This window comes from Microcebus murinus, chromosome 9 (assembly GCF_040939455.1).
Source record: "Microcebus murinus isolate Inina chromosome 9, M.murinus_Inina_mat1.0, whole genome shotgun sequence".
Lineage (NCBI taxonomy): Eukaryota > Metazoa > Chordata > Mammalia > Primates > Cheirogaleidae > Microcebus > Microcebus murinus.
The window spans coordinates 7,935,357-7,949,160 of NC_134112.1; the positions used below are offsets into that span (position 1 = coordinate 7,935,357).

Sequence of the window (13,804 nt, forward strand, 5' to 3'; positions counted from 1 at the left end):
GTACTCTAAGCGTGTGCGCTCAATCCCTAGCCCTGCATGCCAGGGGAGGAATGAACGAAGGAATGAACAAATGAATGCCTTTAAGTTTGTCAACTGAATGTGGTTGGTTGTTGCCTTTGAAAAAGGTTTTAAATGTGTTTTTCCTACGTTTGCGTGGGGGAAACAAAACAGAACATGCAGAGGTGTCCCAGCCCGGTCCCTTTAATCATCTTAACCCCATCCCCAGCCCGGCAGCTGTGACCTGTGTGCTCGTCACCAGGCCCTGTGCGGTCCTGCGCCCTTGTGGGTTTGGCAGTGGCTTTTGTTTCGTTTACAGAGCTGTTTACACTGTGGGTTTTCAGTGCTGGTCTCGCTGCCAGAACAACACACGGGCCTTGGTGATGGCTGAGACTCCTAGCAGGGCATCCACGAAAGGGCTTCCCTTACTCGCTCTGCACCAGAAGCCAGTGAGGACGAGGCGAGGCGGGAGGTGGCTCCCGTTTGCGTGGCCTGCTCTGGCTCAGGGCTCCGGTGAGCAGGAGCAAGGGCTGGTGCTGGCTGGCGCTTCTCTGGCCGGCCTGGGCTGGGGCCAGTGGTCCGCGGAGCGTGAGACCTGCCCCCTGCCAGGGCCGAGGGGCCTCCAGGGCGAGGGGGTACACACGTCTGCCCCAGGCTCCTTGTCCCAGGGAGGCCGGGATGCTGAGGAGGCTGCTTCTCAAGGGGCAGTCTTGGGGAATTACAGGAGAATGCGCTTGCGAGAACACGTTACTGTAGCCAGTTCCTGGGTAGGCACGGGATACCGAGCCCAGCTAGTTAGCCGGAGAAACGCACAGCCACGAGTATCCAAGCCACACGCCAGCATTTCTGAGCGGCCGCAAGTCGGTGCTTAAGCACGTTGCTATTCAGTGGGTGATGTCTTCCTACATAAGACCCTGGTTTCCTTTATTCCACATGTCATACTCGGGAAGGGGAAGATGCCAGTGCTTTCCACGCTGCTTTTCTTTTAGGTAGGTCTGTTAAAGTCACTGGACAGTGACTTCCCCAGGAAAGGGAGCTGCTGTGTGGTTCAGCGTGGACCTGACGATAGTAAAGTCCAGCACAGGCGAGGTGAACACCTGCAGTAAGCAAGGCTGCCTTGCTGTTAGCATCAGGCAGGCCCTGGACGTTTGTATCTGTATTCCATGAGCAGCCTCATAAGGGGGACATCATTGTCCCGTTGGACAGGTGGGCCCGTGAACGCTCTGGCCCAAGGGTCTGCAACTGGCAGGTGTTGGGACTCGTGATCATACCCAGGTCTGCCTGATGGAAGCTTTTGATTTCTCAAAGTAATCAGTCACAAAGGACACAGGTAAAAACAAAACCAAATCCCCACCAGAGTTGGGCTGTCCTTGATTACAAGCTGGCCCCAAAGCCAACCTGCCTGTCAGATCCTCACCTACAGAGAGGTGCATGAAGGAGCTGGGATCCCACCCCACCCCGGGGTCAGAAAGTCTTCCTGGGGCTGCGTGAGCTTCCTGGGAAGTTTTGTCGCAGCGGGATGGCACCCCTGTCCTTCACCCCACGCCCCAGGTGTCCCCCATGTGCCCAGCATGGGCGAGTGCCATGGGGCCCCCGGATGCTTCCGGTGAGTGTGTGCACCCGCGTGCTCCTGCAGGCTGGTGGCTGATGGGTGCTGATGTTACAGCCAAGAGTGCAGCTCCAGTGAACGCTGCTTTGCAAATGTTCTTTGGCAGTCGCCCCTGGGGAGTTTCCAGTGACCTTTTCACTCCCCGGAGTCCCTGCCGCCCCCCCTTCCCTGCATCACCTGCATGGGCTTGGCTGTCCCCCAGGCTGCTCCCAAGTGTGCAGAGAGACTTTCTGAAACCCTGGCCTTCATTCTGACTGAGTCTGCCCTTCAGAGAAAGCAGCTCTAGTTCCCAGTGGAAAACGTTATTCCTGTAGAGATATTTGCACCGGTATCACCAGATGTTCTAGAGCCGTCCTGCTGCTCTTGGCAGATGGCGCGCTAGGAGGAGGAGGTGCTGGGATAGTGCACTGCAGGAGGGCACTGTGGGCTGTGTGCTGGGGGTCACTGTGCACAGCAGGTCATCCCTCGAGTGCTAACCGGCGTGAGGTGGGGACATGAGCTCTGTCCTGGAAAGAGGAGGGAGATGAGGCTGAGGCGGGTGGAGGGTCTTCCCAAGGCTGCAGGTGCAAGGTGGAGCCTGAATGTGAGCCCAGACAGCCTGACACGGGGCCCATGTGCTTTGCCAGAAGGTGAGTCTAGTTTCTCCCGAGGAGAGGTGTCCTCGCTTTCCTGCTCTCCAGTCCGTGTCCCCCCACCCTGTGTGTAGCATACTACCAGGTGCCTGGTGTAGTATCATGAGCCGTGTGTCGACACGGGAAATCTCATGGTTGACTAGTGGTCTTGTCCCCTCTAGAGAGATGTCCACGTGGGCTTATATCCCACAGCTGAAGAATTGCTATTGCTACATTTGTTTCAAATAATAATAAATAAACTCTACTGCACTGGGTGCGGTGGCTCAGGCCTGTAATCCTAGCACTCTGGGAGGCCGAGGCAGGCGAATTGCTCAAGGTCAGGAGTTCGAAACCAGCCTGAGCAAGAGCAAGAACCCTGTCTCTACTACAAATAGAAAGAAATTAATTGGCCAACTAAAAATATATATAGAAAAATTAGCCAGGCATGGTGGCACATGCCTGTAGTCCTAGCTACTGGGGAGGGTGAGGCAGGAGGATCACCTGAGCCCAGGATTTTGAGGTTGCTGTGAGCTAGGCTGATACCACGGCACTCTAGCCCAGGCAACAGAGTGAGACTCTCTCTCAAAAAAAAAAAAAAAAAAAAAAAAAAAAAACTCCTTAGCAAAATAAACCAATATTAATAATTTCAAAAAATATGCTAAGCTTGGCCGGGCGCAATGGCTCACGCCTGTAATCCTAACACTCTGGGAGGCCGAGGTGGGTGGATTGCTCAAGGTTAGGAGTTCGAAACCAGCCTGAGCAAGAATGAGACCCCGTCTCTGCTATAAATAGAAAGACATTAATTGGCCAACTAATATATATAGAAAAAATCAGCCGGGCATGGTGGCGCTTGCCTGTAGTCCCAGCTACTCAGGAGGCTGAGGCAGAAAGATCGCTTGAGCCCAGGAGTTTGAGGTTGCTGTGAGCTAGGCTGACGCCACGGCACTCACTCTAGCCTGGGCAACAAAGCGAGACTCTGTCTCAAAAACAAACAAAAAAAAAAGGTTGAGCCAGAGAGCCCCTCTGGGCAGTTCATCTAGTCCTTTATCTGAGGGACACTCTTCACTTGTCACTCGTGGACTCATGGGATCCGGGGCTGGGATGGCCTTCAGGCACTGGATCCACAGCTGTCATCTTACCAGAAGGGATGACCAGGGAAGTTAGTGACCTCATGGAGCCTGCCGGGCCACTTTGTCATGGGCCAGGATGACCTCCCAGGCCCTGCAGGAGGAAACGCCCCCACAGAGCAGCGAGGTGCGGACGGGGCAGTCTTTGCAGGTTACCTTCTGGCTGGTTTAACCTTAACCACACACTCTGCCGGTGCCCTGTCCTTTCTCCCTTCTTTTCTCTCAGTGCCTTTGGGAGTTGAAGGCTGTGGTAAGTGCGTGCCAACAGGGACACAGGTGAGGGAGTTGTGGGCTGGGCAGAGGCTGGGCGGGACACGTTATTGCCTGGATTTTTACCCTGGGACGGGGAAGAGAACAAAGGAAGCACCTTGTGCTCATGTCTCCCCGGAGCTCTGCTCAGCAAGGGCCTGGGTTTCATCGCCCCCGGGATGGGTCCGTACAGAACACACAGCACGAGCAGGCTCCCCGAGACGTGAGTGGGCAGTCCTTGTGCAGAACGCCGGGACAAAGTGAGTTCTCAGCACAAGTCTGCAGGACTGGCGTCCACAAGAAGAGAGAGATTTTACTAAAGTTACCGTAGGAGGGTAGGAGTCTCGGTGTCTCAGGAGCCAGGGCCCTTCTTTAATAAGCTTTCAGCAGGTTGGTTTCTTGGTCGCCCCTAAGCTGTGAAATGGATTGTGGCGTGCAAGGAGGGTTTAGATTGTGCTCTCAAGTGTAGGGATAGACTTTACTTTGAAATAAGGACTCACAGTGACATCCTGTCCCTGAGTCACCTCTTGTCAAGCTCGGTGTTCCAGAAACTGTCCGCAGCTCTTCCAGTTCAGCGTGGGGTTTGGCTCTTGCCTTAGCTCACGCCAGAGCAGCTGAGCCTTGGGTTCCGTCCCGGTGTATCACGGGGCCTGTCTCAGGTACATCCTCCACCTTGTTCCAGATCTAACCCCTGAATGATTCAGGGGGATTTCGGTGCACGTCAGATCTCGGAAGCTGGCTTGGAAGTGATGCGTTAGGCGCAGTCGATCTCTTTGGCCCAGGGCAAGACTAGCCCCTCCAAGCAATGGTCCCTTGACGTCGTCGACGATCGGCTGATTCAGAGGCTGGCCGGAGGGATAGGTTACTGGCAACCTGAAAGCCAGGAGGCTGGAGGGAGTCCAGAGTTTTGGCGTCAGAAGGTGCTATGGCGGCTGACTGTGGGATCCTAGTCACGCCATTGGTCTTCCAAAGTCCTCCTTTCCCAGCCTGCCAGACAGGGATGGGGAGGGCTGTCCGCTAGGGTTTCTGCCAGGCTCTGTGAGATGCTCCCCGGGGACGTGCCGTGGGAGCTGCCCCACACCACGAGGGTTTTGGGGGTGGCCAGGCCTGGGTTTGCAGTCTGGGCAAGAGGTGTGTGGGGCACACTTGCTGGTCTGGGGCTGGGGGTGCAGTGGGCATGGGGCTCTCTGTGACCTTGAAGGACAGCCCCAAGAGCTCTGGGCCTCCCCTCAGTTTTACGTGGGTGTGGACTTACACAGACAGTTGGCTATGTGGGGGGGCAGGCTCACTTCCTCCTTCTTGCCCCCACTTCCTGCTACAGAGGTGAAGCAAGGAGTTCCTGTGGGCAGTCTTGGGGGACCTTCATGAAGCAATACTCTTTCTGACTTTTCACCATCTCAGGGGCTGGGGCCTCCACGTGTTGATGACACAGGTTATAGTTTCCTCCTCTTGGCCGTGACCTTGAAAATTACATAGTTATATGATTCTTGATTTAAAAAAAAAACCTTTTGGCAGTGGATGCAATTTGCATGATTTCAGGTTTTGAGTGTAGAGTTATTAAATCAAGGTGTGTGATGCTGAATGGATTCAGGGAGCACTGGGAGGAGCAGAGTTTGTGCATCTGTCTGCGGCCGAGGAAATGGGCCCTGGGTTCCCTCAGGGGCAGCAGTGTCCTCATGCACCCTGAGACCTTCACTCCTGACCCCCTGCCTTCAGGGCCCTGCTTGAGGGAGGGTGGCATCGCTCTCTCATGTCGGCACGCATGTGAGGATTAAGTGGCTTTGCCAATGCATTGTCGCAGTGCTTGTGTATGCGTTGTTATACGACAGTATGATTCAGGGTAATGTGAAAAGCATGACTTCGGTTCTGAAACTACAGAATACTTGCAGGAATTGGGCCAGTGAGTTTCCTACTTGGCATCGCTCTATAGTAACTGCAGTCCGGGTGTGTGGTCTGGACAAGATGTAAACACACGGTCAGGTCACGTGGGTTCCTGTATGACCCAGGACCTGGCAGGTCAGACCCTTTGCTGTTTTTCCTTCTGAGGCCGCCTGAAATGTGGGAGTATTGAATACTTATGGAAGTAAGTGGAACTCTCTTTTTTTTTTTTGAGTCTCACTTTGTTGCTCAGGCTAGAGTGAGTGCTGTCAGCCTAGCTCACAGCAACCTCAAACTCCTGGGCTCAAGCAATCCTGCTGCCTCAGCCTCCCAAGTAGCTGGTACTACAGACATGCGCCACCATGCCCGGCTAATTTTTTCTATATATATTAGTTGGCCAATTAATTTCTTTCTATTGTTAGTAGAAACGGGGTCCCGCTCTTGTTCAGGCTGGTTTCGAACTCCTGACCTTGAGTGATCCTCCCGCCTCGGCCTCCCAGAGTGCTAGAATTACAGGCAAGAGCCACCGTGCCCGGCTGGAACTCTTTTTTAAGCTAAGAGTTTCCCTGTGCTGGGATTCGCTCTATTAGGATTGTATCTGTGCTGCTTTAATTTTAGTCTTATAGAAACAGATTGTATGAATGAACCTAAACAGGTTTTCAGTGTGTCATTTTCTTGCCTTCTTGGGGAGTTCATTTCAGTGCATTCAGTTTGGCCTGTGGTCACCGTGTACTGAATTCTTTTATTCACACTGACAAGTTGTCCTCTGAAATGGTGAATCATTTTACATGTCACTAATACCTTTAAAAAATCTTTCTGAGATTTTTGTTTTTGCGGTTCTAATGGGCAAAGGAATACCCTTGTTTCTTGGGGTTCCAGTCTGAGCTGTGAAGGCTGGGGGTCAGGCTCAGGAGGGTCGGTGGAGCTAGTGTAGAGCATCTTGTAGCTTCACAGGCACTGGGGGTGAGCAGGGAGGGGTGGCCCAGAAATGGGAGGTGGGGCAATGGGGGCCGGGGGGCGTACAGACTGCGGGACTTTGCCCGGCCAGGTCTGCGGGGGCAGTGGCCCCAGGCCCCCGGGGTTCCACACCACTGGCGGGAATTGTCTCCGTGCATCCCTGCTCAGCTGTGTGAGGCTGGTGCTGTTCTTATCCTCACTTCAAAAGGAGAAAGGAGCAGAAGGCCAAGGGGCTCGCCCAGCGACAAACAGCGAGGAGTGTGGACATGGGGGCAGGGTCCAGCCCCCGGGGACTCTGGACTGAGCTCTCCAGCACCTGGCCATGTAACCCAAGAGCATGCACTTTAATTCCTGCCCCTGTTTTGAGGCCGAGATGAATATCTCTGTGGTTTTGGAATTGTCACTAGGCTCTGTGTTGCTGTGATTTAAGGAAAACAGTCAGTCTTGGCGATCTCTGAAGTACCCATCGGATTTATTTTCTGTCCCTTCGTTTCATGCTGGGGGAGCCCAGGGGAGCACCGCCTGCCTGAGCAGGACCCCAGTATAAGTCAGGGGTGTCGGTACTTCTGAGAAGGGTGTCTGTGGGCCAGCACTGAGGGGAGCAGGACTGTGGGAGGCTCCGCCCCACCTCCCCAGCTCTGGGCCTCCCGCCGGCATTGTCACCTGGCGTCACCTGACTCGGGGTAGGAAGAGCATTCACTGCCTTGTAGGGGGATGTCTAGGTTTCTCCTCCCGCCTCTGCCATCTCTTAGGAGACTTCTTACCTCTCTGCGCCCCTCCTGCCCCACTTCTGAAATGCTGGAGATGATCTTGACTCGTAAAGTTGCTGGGCGTGTCTCCTGAGATGGTTTATCCGTGTGACCTTAGCGTGTGACATAAGCCTCTCGTGCATGAAGGCGCGTGTCCGCACCACGCGAGGCGTGTGAAAACTGCAGCGTGGTGGCAACCTGGGGCTTCCCTTCCTGCTGAATAGGCTCTTGAGAAAAAGTAGATATAATTGAGAATCCCTGAAAGTCTTTCAAGTAAGTCACAACAGTGACGACAGTACAGCAGCTCTGTTGATGAGTGTCTTCCGTGTTCCAGAGCGTCTGCCTGCCTCGCCCAGATGGAGGGAGGGTGGTCCCGCCATCCCCTGTGGGAGCCCGTCTTGCTGCTGGCTCACGGAACCGTGTCATCTGGGGACCTGAGACACATGATGTATGTGTCACTTCTGAGCCAGCAGTGACAATGTTTGACTTACCATTTATGATTAAACTGGGACAGCTGTCACTGTTCCCTCCGTGGTGGACGTGCCCCGTAGGCTGGCAGGGAAGGACACTTCGGAATGACCCTGTTTTGTTGTTACAGGCGCCGAGGAGCTCCGCGCCGTCCGCTCCGCCCTGCTGTGAGCGGCCGTCGAGGTGAGTGTGCAAGCGGTCGCGCATTCCTGTGTCCCTGGCTGTGCGTCTGCTCTCCACAGAGAAACCCTGGGCCTGGTGTTATTTTATTCGGCAGCGATTTTGATTTCCTGTTTTGATTTTAAATATTAATAATCAAAGGTGATACATATCAGGTTTATATCCATTTTCTAGATGTAATCTTAGGCATCAGAAGCCCAATTGTGGAAATGCATGCGATTGTCTTTCGATAACTAACTCCACCGCGGCAGGTGGCCCGATGGTGTAAGCGCCGCGCTTGGGGGCGGCTCCAGCGTGGACCGGCGTGTGCTGCAGCGACACCCCTGTCGGCAGGTGTCTGCAGGGACCACCCCGCCCTGCCCGCACACCAGTCTGTCGGAGAGTCCTCTCTGTGGGTCACAGTGGCCATACATAGGAGGCATGTTATTTTTCTAAAAATAGTGTTCAGAAAACTCAGATTTTTAGAAATAATCAAAACTCTTTTGCATCCATGCCTGATGAATAAGGTAGAGAGAAAAAAAACCTCTGGGAATTGTTTAGATCCTGATTTGAACAAATCAGCTGTAAAAAATAAATTTATGGTATCAGACATTTGATATTTCTATTTCTTTGTGAGGTGTGATAAGGGCATTATAGCTATTTTAATTAAGAAGTGTCCTTATCTTTTAGAAATCAGTGCTACAGGATTGTCAGTGAAGTAATGTGTCTGTGATCCCTCTAGAGCGGTCGCAGTGGTGGAGCTCTCTGGGTGCTGGCGGGCGCGGGTGGCCACTGGTGGTCATCTCGAAGGGGGGCGAGATGTACGTGGCGGTGCAAAAACCCCATTTTTTATGTTTTTGGATTTTTCTAAAATCGAGACAGACAGAGAGAGAGAAACTCATGGTAGCACTGACAATAAAACCCCAGCGCTGGTGGCAGTACTATACAAGAACTGAAAGCTGCGTCCCGTGAACTGCTGTGTCTCTCCTCTGGCTTCACCGCGTGGTGTCATTGCTGGGGTTTGGCCCTGTCTCCTCTCCCCAGATCTTTTTCCATCTCATCCTGGACACTCTCAGTCCTAATGTTAGGGACCCCCCAGGGAGGGGGTCAGGCCACCCTGGGACCTGCAGGGCACTGCAGGGAAGCTGCACGTGTGATGGCCCTTGTCTGGAGTCCCCGGGCACCTGGCTCCCACACAGCCAGGCCTTGCCAGGTCCTCGCCTCTGGCCTGCTGGGTGTGGCGTGGCCAATTCTGCCCTCCTCCCCCTCCAGGTGTCTTTGTCTCACTCCTGAGTGCCTGCCCCAGCCACCTGCTCAGGCAGCCTGCCTCACATCCATCCCCCATGGTGGGGTAACCAGGCGGAACAAGCAGAGGGCCCGGGTGGCACTGGGCTGGGTCTGGGGATGTTCTTCCCCTGACACTGTGTGGGGCCTTGTCAGGACTAGAGTGCCCCTTTCCAAATGGCTAGGTCAAGGGTCCGCTACTTGTTTTGGGACAAGGACCTTTTTGGAAAACCTGAAGAAAGACCCATGTGCATGTATCGTAAAGACCCTCAGTTAAGGACAGCAGGGAAGGCTCATCTCTGTTTCTCTGTATTCATCCAGTAATTACCATGTTTTCCCAAAAGCCACTTCAGGTGCTCGTGTGACAGCCAGAGAGGATGAATGTCCTCTCCCTCTTTCCGGTGCGTTAGCCCTGTTCGCTGAGCAGCGCTCCTCCTCTCTCGCAGGCCCGCCGTCCTGAGCCCCGCCATGGAGGAGGGCCACGAGCTCGACCTCACCTACATCACGGAGCGCATCATCGCCGTGTCCTTCCCCGCCGGCTGCTCCGAGGAGTCCTACCTGCGCAACCTGCAGGAGGTCACACGCATGCTCAAGTCCAAGCATGGGGACAACTACCTGGTGAGCGGCGGGGCTGGTTCCCAGCACCCCGGGGTGTCCCAGGGAGCCTTGGGCGGGCTCTGCAGCGGGGACCGCGTGAGGAAGCGGCTCGGGAGCCGGGACTCACACAGCCGAGTGCAGAGAGCGTTGGTCCTGCGCTGCTCTCTGCCACCCGCCTCAGGAGCAGTGTCGTGCCTCTCTGTGGGTAGCTGTCAGGGACACAAGACAGCTGCCCACAGGGGTGGCTGCGGCCTCATCCTGCCACGTCGAGGAGGGGGCGTCCCTCATCGGTAACGCCGGCTCCACAGTGCCTCAGCACACGGCCCCTGCAGGTCCCAGGTGGCATCCCTCATATCAAAAAGCCAACTGTGACTTTCTTCCTGAGCGAGAAAGTAGGAAGACAAATTAGGTGGGTGTCCAAGAAACCAGGGGCTGCCCTGGAGACCAGTAGGCAGCTCAGTTTTCAAAACACATGTGTGCCATTGGTGGTGGAGCCCCCAGTAGAGGAAAAACGCAGAACAGCCTGTCACTAATTGTTACCCTCCAAGGGGCCCTCGTTTCCTCTTCCCAGGGTTGTTAGCCCTTCCCGTCCTCCTCTGCTGTTCTGGTCACTGTTGGGGTCACATTACAGCTCCCTGGCACCTTCCCTCCACCGCCTCCTTACCTACAGCAAGGCCGATCTGTCCTGCCAGCCAGCAAGGCTGCTGCTGTCTCCCTTGTGGATCTGCCCCGTGAGTAGGCGCGGGCTGGGAGGGTGGACCCAGGCAGCAGAGTGGGTGCGGCCTCCATCTGACTCCAGAGCAGCCCTGGCAAGGCCTCCTCCTCCCCGAGGAGCCTAGCTGTGACCTGGCATGGATAGGGAGGTGGGGTGCAGGCCCTGTCCCCCCAGGGCTTCCTCCTGTCACAGAGGGGCTCTGCTCCGCAGGACATGGCCCTCCTTTGGGAGCCACGCACACTGGCCGGCACATCCCCAGCCGCGCTCTGGCCACCCTTCCCTTGTCCCCTGGCCCACCTTCCCCCAGGAGAACAAGCAGAGGGCCCGGGCGGCACTGGGCTGGGTCTGGGGATGTTCTTCCCCTGACATTGTGTGGGGCCTTGTCAGGACTAGAGTGCCCCTTTCCAAACGGCTAGGTCAAGGGCCCACTACTTGTTTTGGGACAAGAACCTTTTTGGAAAACCTGAAGAAAGACCCATGTGCATGTATCGTAAAGACCCTCAGTTAAGGACAGCAGGGAAGGCTCATCTCTGTTTCTCTGTATTCATCCAGTAATTACCATGTTTTCCCAAAAATAAGACCTACCCATAAAACAAGCCCTAGAAGGATTTCTGAGCATTTGCGCAATATATACCCTACCCCGAAAATAAGACCTGGTGATGGGCGTGGCTGCGCAGCGTATCTGCACAACCCATGCATTTTGTCGCAGAGTGGTAAAGAAGACGAGCAGTCCTTCTCATCTGTCCCATGAGAGCTCTAGTGCTTGACATGAGAGATTGGGCCCAATGGTTCTAAAGGAAATACAGTCGCAAGAAATTCAGGGTGGAATTCGAGATTTGGAGAGTTATGGTGATGTTCCAGAAGAAGACGACTTAACTATATTTGAATAAATGTAGATTGTTGTACTGTATTTAAAAAAAATAACACATCCCCTGAAAATAAGCCCTAGGGTGTCTTCTTGAGGAAAAATAAATATAAGACCCCTGTCTTATTTTCGGGTAAACACGGTAGGTATGAAAATAAAATGATGAGCCATTTATGGAGGACGTTCAGGGTGATGTGTCTTGTCTTGCTGTAGTGTCCTGAGCCCCCTGGGGAAGGGCCACTGTGTCCCTGACAATTCTAACAGGGCTGGGATGGAGATGGTATCAAGTAGGCACAGGAGGCAGCTAGTGCCAGGGTTATAAGTGAACTGTGGGCCAGATGCAGTGACTCATACCTGTGCAATACCTTCGAGCATTCTGGGAGGCTGAGGCAGGAGGATCATTGAGGTCAGGAGTTCAAGACCAGCCTGAGCAAGAGCAAGACCCTGTCTCTACTAAAAATAGAAAAATTAGCTGGGCGTCCTGGTGTGCACCTGTAGTCCCAGCTACTCGGGAGGCTGAGGCAAGAGGATTACTTAAGCCCAGGAGTTTGAGGTTGCTGTGAGCTAGGCTGACACCATAGCACTCTAGCCTGGGCGACAGAGTGAGATTCTATCTCAAAAAAATAAAATAAAATAAATACCTCTCCCCCCAAAAAAGGAACCATGGACCCTGCTGTCACAAGCAGGCCTTGCTTGGTGGCCGGACAAGCCCTGCTCTCCTCTTTACTCACGTCCCGTCTCTGAAGCGTGAGGAATGTTTACTTAATTTTTAAGGCCCCTTTCTGCTGAAACATTATTTTTTACATTTTGCTTTACTTGAGGATTTAAGCAAGCAAAAAACAGCTCTGATTTTTCAGTGGTGCTAGGATGTGGCTCTCGGCTGGTTGTGAACTCAGTCCTGTCCAGGGCTGTCCTGCAGTGCCATAGGGGAGGGACTGTCCTCCGCAGCATGTCTGAGAAGTCTCTGTTTTCCAGGAGCAAGCCCAGGAAAGTTACGGGGTGCACGTGTGTGCATGTGTGTACACATGCACATATACACATGTATGTATTCTGTATGTTGGAATATAAGAATGAGAATAAACTGTTAGAATAAAAAATAGTAATGTGGTAACGTGCCTATTTTAATGCTAGTTAACATAGAATTCGTGTAGAGTTTGTGCATCAGGGTGCAGTATGCCATCTTCATCTTATTGATGTTTTTTGCTCTGTGACAATGCACTTATCTACACATTGCAGGCTTTCACTATCATCAGTACCTTGAAGATAAAATATATATAGCATATAAAAATGCATCGTATTTTCTCCTTTCAGCTCTGGGTTGATGATTCATCTAAAAGCTTTATTCCCCCCCTCCCTTTGTAGGTATTAAACCTTTCGGAAAAGAGATATGATCTTACGAAGCTTAACCCAAAGGTATGGACTTCATCCCTTTATATTCTGAGTTTTGTTAAATGTAAACAATATTCTGCTTGTGCAAAAATTGTTACTAGTCTTTATAAAGGGTATTAGGAATTATTCTTATCCATTGGTTGTTTTCTGAAATTAAAACTTTTTTAGTTTGAAATAATTATAAATTCACAGGAAGTGGCAAAAATAATATAGACAGATTTCATGTATTACTCCCCCTCCCCCAAAGGTTAGCATTTTGCAAAAGTGACAGTGAAATATCTACGCCGGGAAATTGACATTGGTACAGTTCATAGACCTTGTTCACATTTCGCTAGTTTTGCATACACTGCTGTGTGTGTGTTTCTCTGCCACGTCGTGCAAGACACAGAATGTTCCGTCACCACAGGGAGCTCTGTCGTGCCACCTTTTTGTAGTCAGCACCTTCCATTCCTTCCGTGATTATTTTCAATAGCAAAAATTGGGAGACAGTTTTTAAGACTATATAAGCATAAGTTATATTATATATACATATACATATACATATACATATACATATACATATACATATATACATTCTGTGTGTGAAATATTTTGCAGCCATTAGAGTAAAAAAAAAAAAAGTAAGGCGGTAAGCTGCCCATTTCGTACAAGTTAGCAAAAGTAGAATATATGGAATTTGTGTATAATATCATCTCAGTTACACTAAATATACCTAGAAAAAAAGACTGAGGGACTCCTCAAAATGTCAAGGTGGTTTTCCCTGCTTTGTGAGAAAGTAGTGACTTTTCCTCCTTCCTGGCAATTTTCTGGAATTTCCAACCATTTTACACTATGTCTACACTGTAATAATAAGATAGAGCTCTGCGTCCTCTCCCCACTCACCAAAAGCAAATAAAAGGAAAAGCAACACCACCATGTGGCCACTGCGGCTCCCCGTGGGCTGGAGTTGGTGTCAGGATGCTCTGAGCGGCTGTTCCCGTGCACAGAGCTGCCGTGTCCTGATCACGCAATGGTGATTTATTTGTTCACCAAACCAAATCGAGGTTTGAGGGTGTTTCCTTCTTCACGGGCACATTCTTGTCCTTAAAAAGGAGTGTGTTGTCCTTTGTCTCTGCTGTATCTGTTGTCTGCGCAGTGTGTGCGGAATGGC

General features: G+C 52.3%; 1 protein-coding gene across 4 annotated transcripts in view; it reads left to right on the forward strand.

Annotated features, from left to right (window-relative positions):
- TNS3 (tensin 3) overlaps positions 1 to 13,804 on the forward strand; it is a 268,396-nt gene that overhangs the window by 116,449 nt on the left and 138,143 nt on the right. For all 4 annotated transcript variants that reach the window (XM_020289931.2, XM_020289928.2, XM_020289930.2 and 1 more), the window contains 3 exons: positions 7,776 to 7,828; positions 9,535 to 9,706; positions 12,628 to 12,678. In XM_020289931.2, coding sequence (XP_020145520.2) covers positions 9,557 to 9,706; positions 12,628 to 12,678 — 201 coding nt within the window. In that variant the 5' untranslated portion in view covers positions 7,776 to 7,828; positions 9,535 to 9,556. The remainder of the gene's footprint in view (positions 1 to 7,775; positions 7,829 to 9,534; positions 9,707 to 12,627; positions 12,679 to 13,804) is intronic.